Source organism: Berghia stephanieae, chromosome 10 (assembly GCF_034508935.2).
Source record: "Berghia stephanieae isolate SIO BIC M18660-M18661 chromosome 10, UCSD_Bste_1.3, whole genome shotgun sequence".
NCBI lineage: Eukaryota > Metazoa > Mollusca > Gastropoda > Nudibranchia > Aeolidiidae > Berghia > Berghia stephanieae.
The window spans coordinates 35,285,872-35,300,420 of NC_088369.1; the positions used below are offsets into that span (position 1 = coordinate 35,285,872).

A 14,549-nucleotide genomic window follows, 5' to 3' on the forward strand; every position below is an offset into this window, starting at 1 on the left:
ATTATATTGAACAAAACAATGCATCAAACATCTAAAGTGTTAGGCAAGAAATTCAAGTATTCACAATTAAACAGTTAAATGTCGTACGTACTCTGGAAAGAACATGTATTTAAAAATTTGACCGGAATTTCCGTCCCTCAAATACCGATAAATTGATATGACCCTCATCTTGGATAAAATAAAATACTCAAACCGAAGACATCGCGAGGTCCCAGGTTTGAGAGTTTTTGCCAAGATGAGGGTTATTTAAATTGATAGATATTTGAAGGACACATTTTTAAATACATGTTTTTCCATGGTACGGCAGTTAACTGGTTAAAATGAATGTCAAATGATAAAACCCAATACCGATGGTTATCAATAATGAGAAGAAAAAAAATTATCTTTAAAAAATGGCACGCGTTTTAGAGGCTAACAAAACAAAGTCACAATTTGCTACAAATCCCTTTCCTGTTAAATAGATATAGATGCACTGTAAGGAACAAGCGACATAAATTTACCGAAATTAATGGATTTTGATGCTGAACTGGATGGTTCTGTCGTTACAAATGAATAATTGTTTAATGACTTTGAGGAAACTATCATCGTAATTCAATGCCTTTTACAACATTTCCTTGGCCAAAATTGACCTACACACACCTTTATCATAGTTTTTTGGCTTTGATATAAGATTTTATTTTATTAAACGCATACAAACTTCTTACCACTGACTATAATGAAAACAGGAACTGCAGTTTTTTTAGAGTGAGAAAATAACTTCAAATCTATATTTAGAATTTTCTTAAACAGAGATTAAATTGAAGAATCAATCACCATGTAATGTGTAAAGACTTAAGTCCTGAGAATTCTTATAATGAAAGATTTAAAATTCAAATAATTGCCAATGCATTTTCATGGAATAATCCTTATCTGATTGACTAATATTCCAGTCTACTATTTGAAGTTAAAAGCAAGGGATTTTGGCAGACTAAATCTAGCTAAGAAAGAAATGAGTATACTTTGTAAAAACAAAAACCTTAACGATAATGGTAAACGTGTTTTATTTCGTTGCTATTTTTTTTTTTGGTGTTGCTTTTGGGTTCGTATTTTAGTTCAAATGAAGAAAATTTGTGATAAAACAAAGTGAATTCTTTCCTAATGGAACAATGAATAGTTATCAATCTTTAAAGATGCTTGATCTTCATACTATCTCTCAGGGTATAGTGAATATACTATTCAATTGGTGAATAATTGAAGAAATCAGAATTGAAACATTTTATATATTACAACAATTATGAAAGACAGTCAAATGTGAAGAAACTGAGTTTTTGAGCCACTACTTAAAACAATAATATAATAAATATCGTGGCCATATATACATCGTTAAATGTATATATTTATATCTCAGTTAAATCATTTCCATAATGATATTTATTGTGATAATAATAAAGAAAGAAAGAGATTCACGTAGGATATGGCTGGAGTTGATTATTAGTTATTTTGCAAATGAAAATATCTATAGTTGAAAACTACACTAATTATGTACTCGTGATATGCAAAACAATCACCGAAAACAATAATATTATGCAACAGAAAACTAATAAAAGTCCCCAGATATGGATATTACAAATAAATATCAATATAATATAAATAAATATTATTTACTCAATAACAGATGTTCATTCCTCCCTGCCCCCCCCCTCTCTCTCTCTCTCTCTCTCGCTCTCTCTCTCTCTCTCTCTTTCTCTCTCTCCCACTCACTCACTCTCTCTCTCTCTCTCTCTCTCTCTCTCTCTATATATATATATATATATATATATATATATATATATATATCCCTTCAAAGTTACACTCAAAATAAAACCATGTGCCAGTTTCTAGAGTGTTTACTATGTTTTAAGTATATTATCGAGTCCATCATCCCCAAATCATTCCCACTGGTCTCTGTCAAAAACTATAATAAAAAACAAAAATCAACTTCTACAAACGTTAACAGTAAAAAAGCACATTCCAATCGACACTAAACTACTTACTGTAAATAGCCGAAAAATTACACGGAATATCATTTGAGTCCTTCAGCAGTGAATTCGCCGTACATTGACAAAACGCATTATTTTTTGTTCATTATGACCAGAAAATGTTAACCCCATGATTGCAAAGATCAAGTTAGATGTCTCTCAACTGGTCCAATATTCCAAAATCCATAACTTCTTTAAAATGTAGGTTTCAATAAACATCAAAGAAATTTAGGTTTAAGTATTTTTGAATAGTTGTGGTCGCTTAACTCGACCGATATAGATAGAATGAAGTTTACGTCACTCGGGTTTTTCTAAATGTTTTTTGTTTTTTTGCCATCCGCGTTTATGTGTAATTCTCACTAAATTGTATTAACCAGACTATAAACGTTAAAGGTTACTGTGGGATACCTGAGTACCCAAATATCAGTATTCGATTACGTTATTTCAAGAATAAAAAGAATCACTTCGATTCCAAAATGGCTGACTATTGTTGACGTTTTCTACTTAACAAATTATCATTAGCAATCTACAATACACCACAAATGGCGACGAGCATCTAGAACCCAGATAAGTGCAATAACGTTTACATGTATTCTCATTCTACCAAGCCATAAAACTATAATCTATTGACAGACTACTACCAACTATTGAGCTTGCATTCTCCAGTCTTGTACGTGTACATACCAACATGCCAAGACCCGACACCTTCAACGAAGGACTAGAGTCCTTCACAAACTATAAAGAAAGACTCGATGCGTTTTTTGTTGCAAACGACATTGCCGAACAGAAACAAACAGCAACTCTGCTATGTCCATCGGGGCTAAAACGTACAACACACTACGATGTTTGACGTCACCCGACCTTCCCTTTAGTAAAAGTTATGAAGAACTTTGCAAACTGCTGTCCAACCATTACTGCCCCCTCCACTTGAGATAGTTGAAAGATTCAAGTTTCATAAACGCAGTCAAGCGATGGACGAATCGCTTCCTGATTTTTTAGCATCCATAAAACGGATGGCTGAACACTGCAAATTCGGAGACAATTTAAAAATGTCTCTGCGTGACAGATTTGTTTGCGGAATACGCGATGAAACCATACAAAAGAGACTCTTGCAAGAGCCAAATCTCACTTTAGAATCTGCAACAGCTTTGGCACTTGCAATGGAAACTGCCCAGCGAGATGCAGCGGAAATCCACACAACAACATCCGGCAAATCAACAGCTGATCTCAACATTATAAAAACAAATCAGCCTTTACCTACTAACAGAAGACATAACTCACAAACATACCCACCGTGCCAATCATGTGGGAAAAATAACCACAGAAGAGCCGACTGCTACCTCCGTGATGCAGTGTGTAAGTCATGCAACAAACAAGGACACATTCAGAGAGTGTGTCAGGCCAGGAAGGGCAGCCAACAACAGAGGAGTGGAGGAGACAGAACTTCACAATCCCGACAAGTTCACGAGCTAGATGAAGACAATGTTTCCGAAGATAAGTTTACACTGGAAATGTTTCACATGGAAGGAAACACACCAAAAATAAAGGTAGACTTGCAAATCAATAATATTCCTACAAAAATGGAAGTTGACACAGGATCTGCTGTTTCAGTGATGACGAAGAGGGACTTCACAGAAACATTCAAAACCTTCCCAAATTTGGAAAAGACAGCTGTTCGTCTGAAAACATACACAGGTGAAACCATTATTCCACTGGGAAAAATTTCAGTTCATGTAGAACTCAACAATCAGAAGAAAATACTTCCACTCCTTATACTTGACAAAGGCAGCAATCCTATTTTGGGAAGAAACTGGTTGGCCGCTATAAAACTGAACTGGCAGAGCATACATCAGATGACGACACCTAAAGATAGATTCAATACAGAAAAATTGAAAGCTCAGTTTCAAGATATATTTTCAGATGGAATTGGAAAAATAAAAGGAATAGAGGCAACACTTCATCTAAAAGAGGGAGCCGTTCCCAAATTCCACAAAGCCAGACCAGTGCCGTACGCCTTAAAACAAAAAGTTGAGAAAGAACTAGACAACTTAGAAGAACAAGGGATAATCACAAAAATTGCAACCTCGGATTGGGCCACACCCATCGTACCCGTATTGAAAAGCAATGGAACAGTGAGAATATGTGGTGACTTCAAGGTAACAGTCAACTCAGCACTTAACACAGAGCAATACACAATGCCAAAAATGGAAGACATGTTAGCTACTTTGGAACAAGGTCAAACATTCTCTAAAATTGATCTGAGACAAGCATACCTTCAGCTCCCTTTAGACAGTGCGTCACAAAAAGTAACAACAATCAACACGTCAAAAGGACTGTATTCCTTCAACCGTTTAGCGTTTGGTATTTCTTCGTCACCAGCAATTTGGCAAAAGACAATAGACACAATCCTCCAGGGAACACCCGGAGTTCAATGCAACCAAGATGACATGATAGTCACAGGGAAAACAAACGATGAACACTGGCAAAATCTGCTACTAGTCCTAGCTAGACTTCAAGATTATGGACTGAAGGTCAATCTTGAAAAAAGCCAATTCTTCCAAGACGAAGTTATCTTTTGCGGTGTCAAAATAACCAAAAATGGCTTGCACAAAACCGAAAACAAGGTCAAGGCCATCATCGACGCACCACAGCCAACAAACAAAACACAACTCAGATCATTCCTCGGGCTTGTAAATTATTACCACAAGTGGCTGGAAAATGTAGCTCAAATTGCGAAGCCACTGTACAATCTTCTACAGGATAACACAAAATTTGAATGGTCAACTGAAGCTGATCATGCTTTCATTCAAATAAAAACAATGATCGCTTCGGACAAAGTCCTCATGCGCTACGACCCCGATCGACCATTGCGACTCGCCTGTGACGCTTCACCATACGGCATCGGCTGCGTTCTCTCGCACATCACACCAGAAGGCGACGAAAGACCTATTGCATACGCCTTAAGAACCCTCAATAAGGCAGAACAGAATTACTCCCAATTAGACAGAGAAGCTCTAGCTATCACATGGGGTGTTAAAAAGTTCTTCAATTATGTATGTGGCAGGCACTTTACACTAATCACTGACCATCAGCCACTCAAATACATCTTCTCGCCCACAAAACCAGTCCCTGCAATGTCTGCAGCCAGACAACAGAGATATGCAATTTTCCTTTCAGCCTTCGACTACTCAATCGAATACAGGAACTCCAAGTCAAACGCTAATGCAGACGGATTTTCACGATTGCCTTTACCCACCACAAACTCAAGTCAAGAGGCCGATTCAGCAGATGAACTATTCTATACAGAAGTAATAAAGTCCTTACCAGTCAACGCAGCAAACGTTGCCAAAGAATCACGCCACGACAAAACACAGTCAACGAAGAACTGAAACCTTACTTCAACAAACAAAACGAACTGTCAGTGCAACAAAACTGTCTCTTTTGGGGATATAGACTCATCCCTCCACAAAAACTGCATGCAAAAATCTTAAGTGTTCTTCATGAAGGACACATTGGTATAGTCAAAATGAAAAACTTGGCTAGGGATACTTCTGGTGGCCTGCTATTGACAAACAAATCGAGGCAACTACAAAAGGGTGCCCTGGTTGTGCTTCAGTTCAACCTGATCCACCGAAAGCTCCTCTTCACCCATGGCACTGGCCCGACAAGCCATGGCAAAGAATTCAAATAGACTTCGCGGGACCATTCATGGGATTAATGTTTCTAGTGGTCGTCGACGCCCATTCCAAATGGGCCGAAATAATACCGACATCCAACGCCACATCCATTTCAACAATCAATATATTGAGCAATCTTTTTGCAAGATTTGGTTTACCTGAACAGCTCGTATCTGACAACGGTGTGCAGTTCACATCCAATGAATTCAAATCCTTCACAAATGTCAATGGAATCAAGCACACCCTTAGCACACCCTACCACCCAGCAACCAACGGGCTGGCTGAGCGAATGGTCCAAACTTTCAAACAAGCTATGAAAGCTTCAAAAGATGAGAAGGGTACCATCCATACCAAACTGGCAAGATTCCTGTTTGCTTATAGGAATGCACCACACACCACAACAAACGAGAGCCCAGCATCACTTATGTTTGGCAGACATCTGCGAACTCACCTAGACATCATTCGACCAAGCATTCATACAAGAGTATCTTCATGTCAAGACCGTCAGCTTCGTACTCACTCTTCTGCCAACACCAGGAACTTCGACAACGGAGACAACGTCCTGGTCCTAGACTACCGCGGACACCAACGATGGCAACACGGCGTAATACATGCCCAAACGGGAACACGCACCTTTGAAGTCAAAACAGCTCCCGGAGCCATATGGAGACGACACTCCGACCAAATTGTTCACACAAACACCCCTGCAATCACAAGCAAACCAGCACCGGCACCACTATTGGACATCGTCCCAAACTTCAGAACGACAGAGATACCAACCATGGTTCAAACAACCCCAGCGAATGACCGAGATCCAAATTCTACGTGGTCACAGGTCGAGGTCCCGCCCTCACCACATAGAGAATTCCCAAATTCTCTAAGTCTCTCTGACAACATGTCACAGAGAACGCAATCTCAAAACAATCACAACACTACAAGTGCACCTTACACTACGAGAAGTGGTCGCAACGTGAGAAAACCAAACAAATTCACACTGTAGGCAGGGCCATTTATAAGCTTTAAGCTTGACTATAATATTGGAAGAAATATTTGTGACGTTACGACCACAAACATAAAAACACTTTGCATCTACACAGCCGCATGAAGTAGACACTAGTTAAGACTATTAGAGTCCATTACTGTGTTTTCTTTTATCATTATGAACTGTTGACCACTTCAACTAGTTTAGTACTACACAGAAGAAACACTTTTTCTTACTCATCATTGATATATGAGATAATTTTTTTTTCCTCGTATGCAAACATTATTATTTTTTTTTTCTCATTTACTTAATTAATCATTTAAGCTGTATATAACAAATGTAAGAATGAATGAACCATTATGTAAACCAAAACGAGCGAAAGTATAATAGCTCATTTTTTTTACATCATCTAATTTTTTTTAAAGGGGGAGATTGTGGGATACCTGAGTACCCAAATATCAGTATTCGATTACGTTATTTCAAGAATAAAAAAAATCACTTCGATTCCAAAATGGCTGACTATTGTTGACGTTTTCTACTTAACAAATTATCATTAGCAATCTACAATACACCACAGTTACACTTAGTTTTGTGTGTTAGTCCGTTATACTTCAGGATGGCTATGATGTGAGCTTCTGAACCAAGCGCACACTATCTATAGATAGTATGCGCTTGGCTAAGAAGCTCATAACATTGCCATCCGGAAGTATAACGGACGAACACACAAAACTGTGTGTAACCATGAACTTTTATAGTCTGGTTAATACAGTTTAGTGAGAATGACTCACAAACGCGGATGGCAAAATATAACGACAAAGGCTTGAGGGACGTCATCTTTGAACTATCTATAGGGAGTTAGGGATTTTTGACCAAAATGTTATAAGACGTTTTGTCAACGTACGGTAGGAAAATAAATATACAAAAACGAAAAAGGCAAAAGTCTGTCTTACCAATAGCTTGACATCGATATCCTGGGACAAGATGGTGAAACAATCCTCCAAGAGTCCTGGTTGTATCGAAAGAAATGTTCAAAATGCGTCACACACGTTTTCAAAACAAGCAAAACTTAAACTGACTTTTACTTAAACTGGAGCTTTTATATTGCGCTATATCAAGGCCTTGACTATATCCACTAAACGTGCTCAGAGCGCTTTACAAAGGGTCCCTGACCAACAGCAACACGAAATATGTAGAACGAGACATAAGCACACAAATAGCGCGCGTTCACGGTCTGACAATGCTCATTACGCATTATTTTTTTTTTTACAGGGTAAATTGGAACCCGTTTTATTTTTCACTTTAACCACTATATTGAGCAGCTAAGTGGTCTTGTGGCATGACACTCGCTTTCGGATCGGAAGGTTCTGGGTTCGAGCCTCGCTCGGCGCATAGTTGAGTCCTTGCTCTCAACGTACTCAGGTGTAAAATGAGTACCAGGCCGCCAACAGCGTTGTCTCTGTTGGAAAAATTGTAATATCGCCTAACAGGCTTCATGTCTCGTTCTACATGTTACGTGTTGCTGTTGGTCAGGGACCCTTTGTAAAGCGTTTTGAGCACGATTAGTGGATATTGCCCTATATAAAAGCTCTAATATTTTTTCACGGTCTGACAATGCTCATTACGCATAAATTATTTCCTTATAGTGTCATTTGGAGTCCGTTATTTTCACTTTAACCACTTTCTGCCAAGCCAATTTTTCTACAAACAATTTTAAATCGTCCATAATTAGCTAGAAGCAAGTACATATTATTCATGTACATCTGAGTTGTTGTCAATAGAGTTTTAAAGTTGCTTCATTTTCATTCACCACTTTTAATTACAAGATTTTGTGTCCACAGTGTTTAGCCTAAACAGGCATCTAAAATGTACGTAAAAGTAATTTTTATTCCTTACCAAAGTTGTAGAGAATGCTCTGGTTCATGTGATGTGGTTCCTCCTTCTCACCTTTCAGTGAACACATCCTGGAATGAATATATGAATTAATTATTTAAAACTTTAATGTTCTGTTTCTGTAATTTATAGCTGTCATGGTGCAAACTACCTTAAATACTGAACTAACCCTAGACCAGAACGAGTCTCCAATATTACATTGCAATGAATATCCAATTTTCCATTACCGTCCCGGTATTATTATTATTATTATTATTATTATTATTATTATTATTATTATTATTATTATTATTATTATTATTAATATTATTATTATTATTATTATTATTATTATTATTATTATTATTATTATTATTATTATTATTGATATCCTTTTTCAACACAATTATTAGTAATACCATCTTGTTTTGTTGGTGCCATTTACCATTTGTCTTGTTTCTTTTTTCTCTTTCATGTAGACTTTGTTGCCAACAGATTTTGTGATTGGCTTAAGCCTGAATGTAAATAAAATTGTACTTAAATTATCATATTGTATATATCCTAAATCCCTCCTTCGTCTCTCGCCACCCCCCTCCCCCTACCCCCCCCCCCCCCCCAAAAAAAAAAAAAAAAAGGCAAGAAGATCAACAACAGTATAAGTCCTCAACTTACCCAATGAGTTCTTCAATAATGACACAAAGCTCAGTCACTTGTTCTGTGTTGAGTTTTGAGGTCGCCAAACGCCTCAGGGTAGGAAGGAGATTATCCAATCGATTTGCTACTTTCACAGATTCATCTGTTGTCAAAACCTGTAAAATAAACATAGAGTCTAGTTAGTAAGTTTGGGGAAAATGTGACCAATTGTCTCAAAACGGTATCATTTCGGGTTGGGTCAGTTGTCCAAAATTGAATTTTAATCTCAATGTTATAACATTTTACAACTTCATAGACTTTGGCATGTATGTCATCGAATTACCTGGGCTTGCACTGCTCTGCTGAAGAGATTTCTGTGGGCAGAATAGTATCTGTTGACGAGATGCATGGATTTCCTCACCATTTCGTCATAGTCGTAATGGGATATATCCTGTTGAAAAAGAATAATAAAGCAAAGATGACTTTACATTTTTTGTAAAATTGAACAGTATTAATATTGCTCTATTATTTTAATTAACTTATATACTTGGACAACATGGGTGATTACTGTTGACATCAGACATCTTGGTTGATGTATTATTTATATTCCTTCGTGGAATGCCTAGTCGACGAAATCTTATGATGTCGTGGCGGATGGGCATACGTTTTTTTAAAAAATATACTGTAATTACAAATCAAATTTGCTCTGTTATCCGGGAAAACTACATTTTGTGTTTATCTCTTTGCAGTGCAATTGATATCATGATCTTGAAGTTAGAATAAGCTGAATAAATTTGATTTTATTACATTGAAAACATCAATACATCCATAAAGCTAAACGTGGCACATGTTATATAATATAAAATACCTATGATGGTGACGATGACTACGGTGTTCCTAGTGTACATAATATGTTGTGTGAGTGTGTCTATGTCAATATATTGTATTGTTATAAATGTGTAACCAAATGACAAATTGCCACTATTTTGAAGACAATAAAATATATTATTAATAATCTTAAATTCGACTAGCTCAATTGGTCGAGAGAGCTTGACTCGCATAAAAAATGATACGGTCTTTATATAAGTAAACTTGATTTTTCTTACACCTCTTTCAACAATTGTTATTGTATGTTTTAAGCTTCAGATATCAACGCAAATTCCTGGTCTCTTGATCTAAAGATTATAACTATTCCAGTTAATGCTGGTTACTATATATGTGAATGTTTATTTTCAAACACAAACATAAATTATTAATATAGTATTTACCATCAGAATATCTGTCAGCTCTTTCTTCTCAAAGAAATCTGTCTCTAAAAATATGTCCCCGAGTCTTTTAAGAGCTGTGCGGCATATTCTTTGGAAGAGAAAATAACGTGCTTTGTCAGATCAAGCAAGAATCAGAATAATTTTTCAAAGGTAATTAGAGACATTAATTGAAAAAAATGACTGCTTTTTAAACAAATATCGAATAAATAATTTGAAACAGTCATTCCAGACATAAAAACAAATTCAGTTGGATATTGACTCTATAATTCCAGAAGCTAACAACATGAAGATTGATGAAACTAAATGAAGTTCTTCATCCCCTCCTCCTCCTCCTCCTCCTCCTCCTCCTCCTCCTTCTTCTTCTTCTTCTTCTTCTTCTTCTTCTTCTTCTTCTTCTTCGTCGTCGTCATTGTCGTCTTCTTCTTCTCCTCAATTTAGCAAGACTTAGGTACCATGTGTGTGAGCAACACCATTTTTATATGAGTAAAACTCCTTTTTACCACTGAACATTGCAAACGATAAATCATAGCTCCACTATCGATTTTTCATAGCGAATGTTAGATGTTAAATAAATTTTTCTGCTTCTATTGCATTTGTCACAATCAGTATACGAGACTTATAAAAGTTTATTTTAACAAATTGAAAACACACTGTGAACATAAATCAGAGCAAATAATAAAATGGTAAATTGGAAACTTACGATGTGTTTTCCTCTACTTCAAAAGTGTCTGTAGCATTGAGAAGACCAAAGAGTTCAGGTGGAGGCATATTTTGTTGAGCGGCTTGTCCGTGTGTGATTTTGAACATGTTCATGAATTTCTATTCAAATGGAAATATATTAGAGAATTAATTACAAAATTGTATGTTGTTTAAGACAAAATGTACGATATGCAGTTTTATACCAAAGTATATAACTATATAAAAGTAGCAAAAACTATGAGTTTTTTAAAGATTAAAACATTCAATTATGTTCTCATGTTTTCAATATATTTTCATTGTTTGTGTTCGCTTGTCATATGTTTTCTTTTGGGGTTTTTTTCTTTTCGTCTATTTATTATTCTAGGTTTCAAAACTAAAGAACTAAATTTAAGAGTATAGATATGGAGAGAACGTTTGCTTCTTACCTGATAATACATTTGATTGATATTTTAAATAAATATAATATCCATTTCTTTACAACTAAAATACTAAAACGTACATTTGTATTTTAAGTAACATATAATATTATAAGATGAATTTTAAAATATTTATATGTAAGTTGAAAGCTCTTTAAGAGTAATACGTTAAAAGTGTTTCTTTCAATTTCAAATTTTCTTTTCTTACCTCCATTCTCAAATTGAAGGTGAAATTGAAAAATAAATCCAGGACTTCCAAGGCTCTGAAATGGGAAAGAAATATCTCAATGTTCTTACTAAATATCCATTAATAGTAAGAAAAAAAAATTCGAACAAATAGGCATTTGGAACATTTGTTCAAAGCGCTTTACAAGGGGTATCAAACACACATGTGAGACAAGATATTATGATTATAAGGAGCTATTACAAAATTTTTCGACAGAATTAAAGCCTTTAGCCACCAGGTACTCATTTTACACAAGAGCGCGGTGAGAGAATGTAAAAAAAAATTTTTTTTCAAGGACTCAAATTTGCACCACCCACAGAGGGACTCAAATCAAGAACTACAGGTCGGAGGGCGAGAGCCACATTACTAGGCCACATAGTCGAGATTTTCTGTAATAAAAACTAAACATAATAAGATTCACATCAATTCCCTGGGTAAAAAAAAACAACAAAAACTTGCGGTCGTAACAAATTTGAGAATTATGTATAATTTGTTCTTATTAGTCCAAGTGGAGAGCGTGGCTCAGTGATACGGTCTTTGCTTCGTCCCCGAAAGGTACCGAGTTCGACTACCCATCGCGCTGTGTGGCCTTGACCAAGTCACATATCGTTGCTCACTTTGAGGTGCTGCACTGCGGCTGACGCCCGGGTTATTCCAGTCTTCCCTTGGAATAGATCCTAAAGAAAAATTTCCCCTTAGGGATGAATAAAGGGAATGTATTTATTATTTATTCATTTATTAATAATAATAACACTCACTGTATTTTGGCATCCACGATGGCTTTGGTTTCCTCAGACTTTTGGTATCGACCTGTTTTCTGAAAATATTTGACAACCTCCTCTGCTTCAGTCCCTGTCATGATAAGAAAATTATTAGTTATGTGTTGTATTTTGACATGTCTAAGGGATGCAATCGAGTTATTGTTTATGTTGATCGATTGTTTAGTGTTATTCCCCTTTTTATAACTTCATCGTTCTCCTGTTGAGAAGTTTATTATTAACCCGTAGATTTTTGTCCGATGACAACATGGATATTGTGACTCACCTTCACACGTGCTCGGACAAACACAGTTGGTTGTTTATAAACAATAATGTGAATGAAATTGACCTCTCTCTCTCTCTCTCTCTCTCTCTCTCTCTCTCTCTCTCTCTCTCTCTCTTTCTCTCTCTCTGATCATTGTTATTGTTTTTATACCGCCAAATAGGTGTCTAGTTATCACGCGATATTCTCGATCATATTATAAACGTTTAAGTTTACACGTAATGAATAAAGGGAATTTTAGTTTCAGTTAGTCTTAGTTTTACATCTTTCAGCATTCCTACCATGGAACTTGTCCGGGAAAGGCTTGTCATTCCGCCCATCCACTAGGGACATGAGGGGCTTCAGTAACATCTTGATGTCTACCGACTTGTGGTAGAATCCGTACTTGACTAGAAAATGGACCAATCGTAACACCTGGAGTTCAAAGAAAATGCAATAAATATGTTTTGTCATTGTTGGTTTTACCTATAATAAGTTAATTTATTATTCGTAACACCTAAACAAATTTCGAAATGAATGTAACAGTGTGTTAATTGTTACTGTTGATTTTAATTTGTTAATTGCGAATTCTAAGTAAAAGTATGATTTATATTGGCATCAGCCTAAACATTTGAATTAAATTGAAATATAATGTTCAGTGTATGAATAAAAAAATTTTTTTTCATTTAAATGCCTGGGTTATCGTCTATTAAACTTTCCATAAAATGAGATATATTATTGGCTAAATGAGCCTCTCGTATACCTCTATTGGAATGTTAAATAACTCTTATATAGCGCCACATTCACTAAACGTACTAAATGCACGTGACCCGGGGTCCCTAGCCAACAGCAATACTAAACATGTAGGACGAGACATGACGCACTCCAGGAGATATTGCATAATTTTCGACAGAGACAACAATGTTAACGGTCAAGTATTCATTTTGCACTAAAATGCAGTAAGAAAATATGAGCTAAGAGCCTTTTCCAAGGACTCAACTATGCGCTGCTCAGAACTGGACTCGAACCCAGGACCTTCCCATCAGAAGGCGAGTCTTATACCACTAGACAACAATAACCAATTAGAACTATAGATGAATTCAAACCTGTTTAACAAGCATGTTGTTGCCAATCTCAGATGAGGTCATATCTCCATTGGTGCCCAGAAACTGTGAGATCCAATTGTTCAGCTGGGAGAAATATTGGTATGTCGGAGACCCGCTTTTGTCCAGGAGATCCTAAAGAAAAAAGGTATTTTAAAATCTAAATGTTTTAAGAAGATTTTTTCCTGGACAAAAAGAGATGAATACCACAAATATGTTTTAAAATTACCTCTGAATTGCTTTGAACCGTCGAGGAGACATAATATTTTGAAATCTGATAACTCTTGTAGTCTCATTGTTGAAATGAAAATACGCAAAATTTTCAAGCAATTCTCAAATCTGTCCAAGAGATCCTAATAAATGTATTTTAAAATCTGAATGCTTTTAGAAGTCTTTTTTTCCTGGATAAGAGAAATATTTTTAAAATTACCTCTGAATTCCTTTTACCGTCGGGGAGACATATTTTTTTTAATCTGATAACTCTTGTAGTCTCATTGTTGTAATAAAAATACGCAAACCATTCAAGCAATTCTCAAATTTTGTCCAAGAGATCCTAAAAAATGTATTTTAAAATCTGAATGCTTTTAGAAGTCTTTTTTCCTGGATGAGAAATATTTTAAAAATTACCTCTGAATTCCTTTTACCGTCGAGGAGACATA

At 35.9% G+C, this 14,549-nt stretch overlaps 1 protein-coding gene across 2 annotated transcripts in view; it reads right to left on the reverse strand.

Annotated features, from left to right (window-relative positions):
* The window catches only part of LOC144981045 (inositol 1,4,5-trisphosphate-gated calcium channel ITPR2-like), a 219,025-nt gene that overhangs the window by 81,042 nt on the left and 123,434 nt on the right, over window positions 1–14,549 (reverse strand). Inside the window, exons 27-37 of one of the 2 annotated variants that reach the window (XM_078929132.1) lie at window positions 13,894–14,025; window positions 13,090–13,222; window positions 12,526–12,619; window positions 11,750–11,804; window positions 11,127–11,245; window positions 10,427–10,514; window positions 9,502–9,609; window positions 9,198–9,334; window positions 8,550–8,617; window positions 7,607–7,662; window positions 501–536 (exon numbers count right to left, since the gene is read on the reverse strand). In XM_078929132.1, coding sequence (XP_078785258.1) covers window positions 501–536; window positions 7,607–7,662; window positions 8,550–8,617; window positions 9,198–9,334; window positions 9,502–9,609; window positions 10,427–10,514; window positions 11,127–11,245; window positions 11,750–11,804; window positions 12,526–12,619; window positions 13,090–13,222; window positions 13,894–14,025 — 1,026 coding nt within the window. The remainder of the gene's footprint in view (window positions 1–500; window positions 537–7,606; window positions 7,663–8,549; window positions 8,618–9,197; window positions 9,335–9,501; window positions 9,610–10,426; window positions 10,515–11,126; window positions 11,246–11,749; window positions 11,805–12,525; window positions 12,620–13,089; window positions 13,223–13,893; window positions 14,026–14,549) is intronic. The other variant, XM_078929133.1, reaches the window with a different exon arrangement.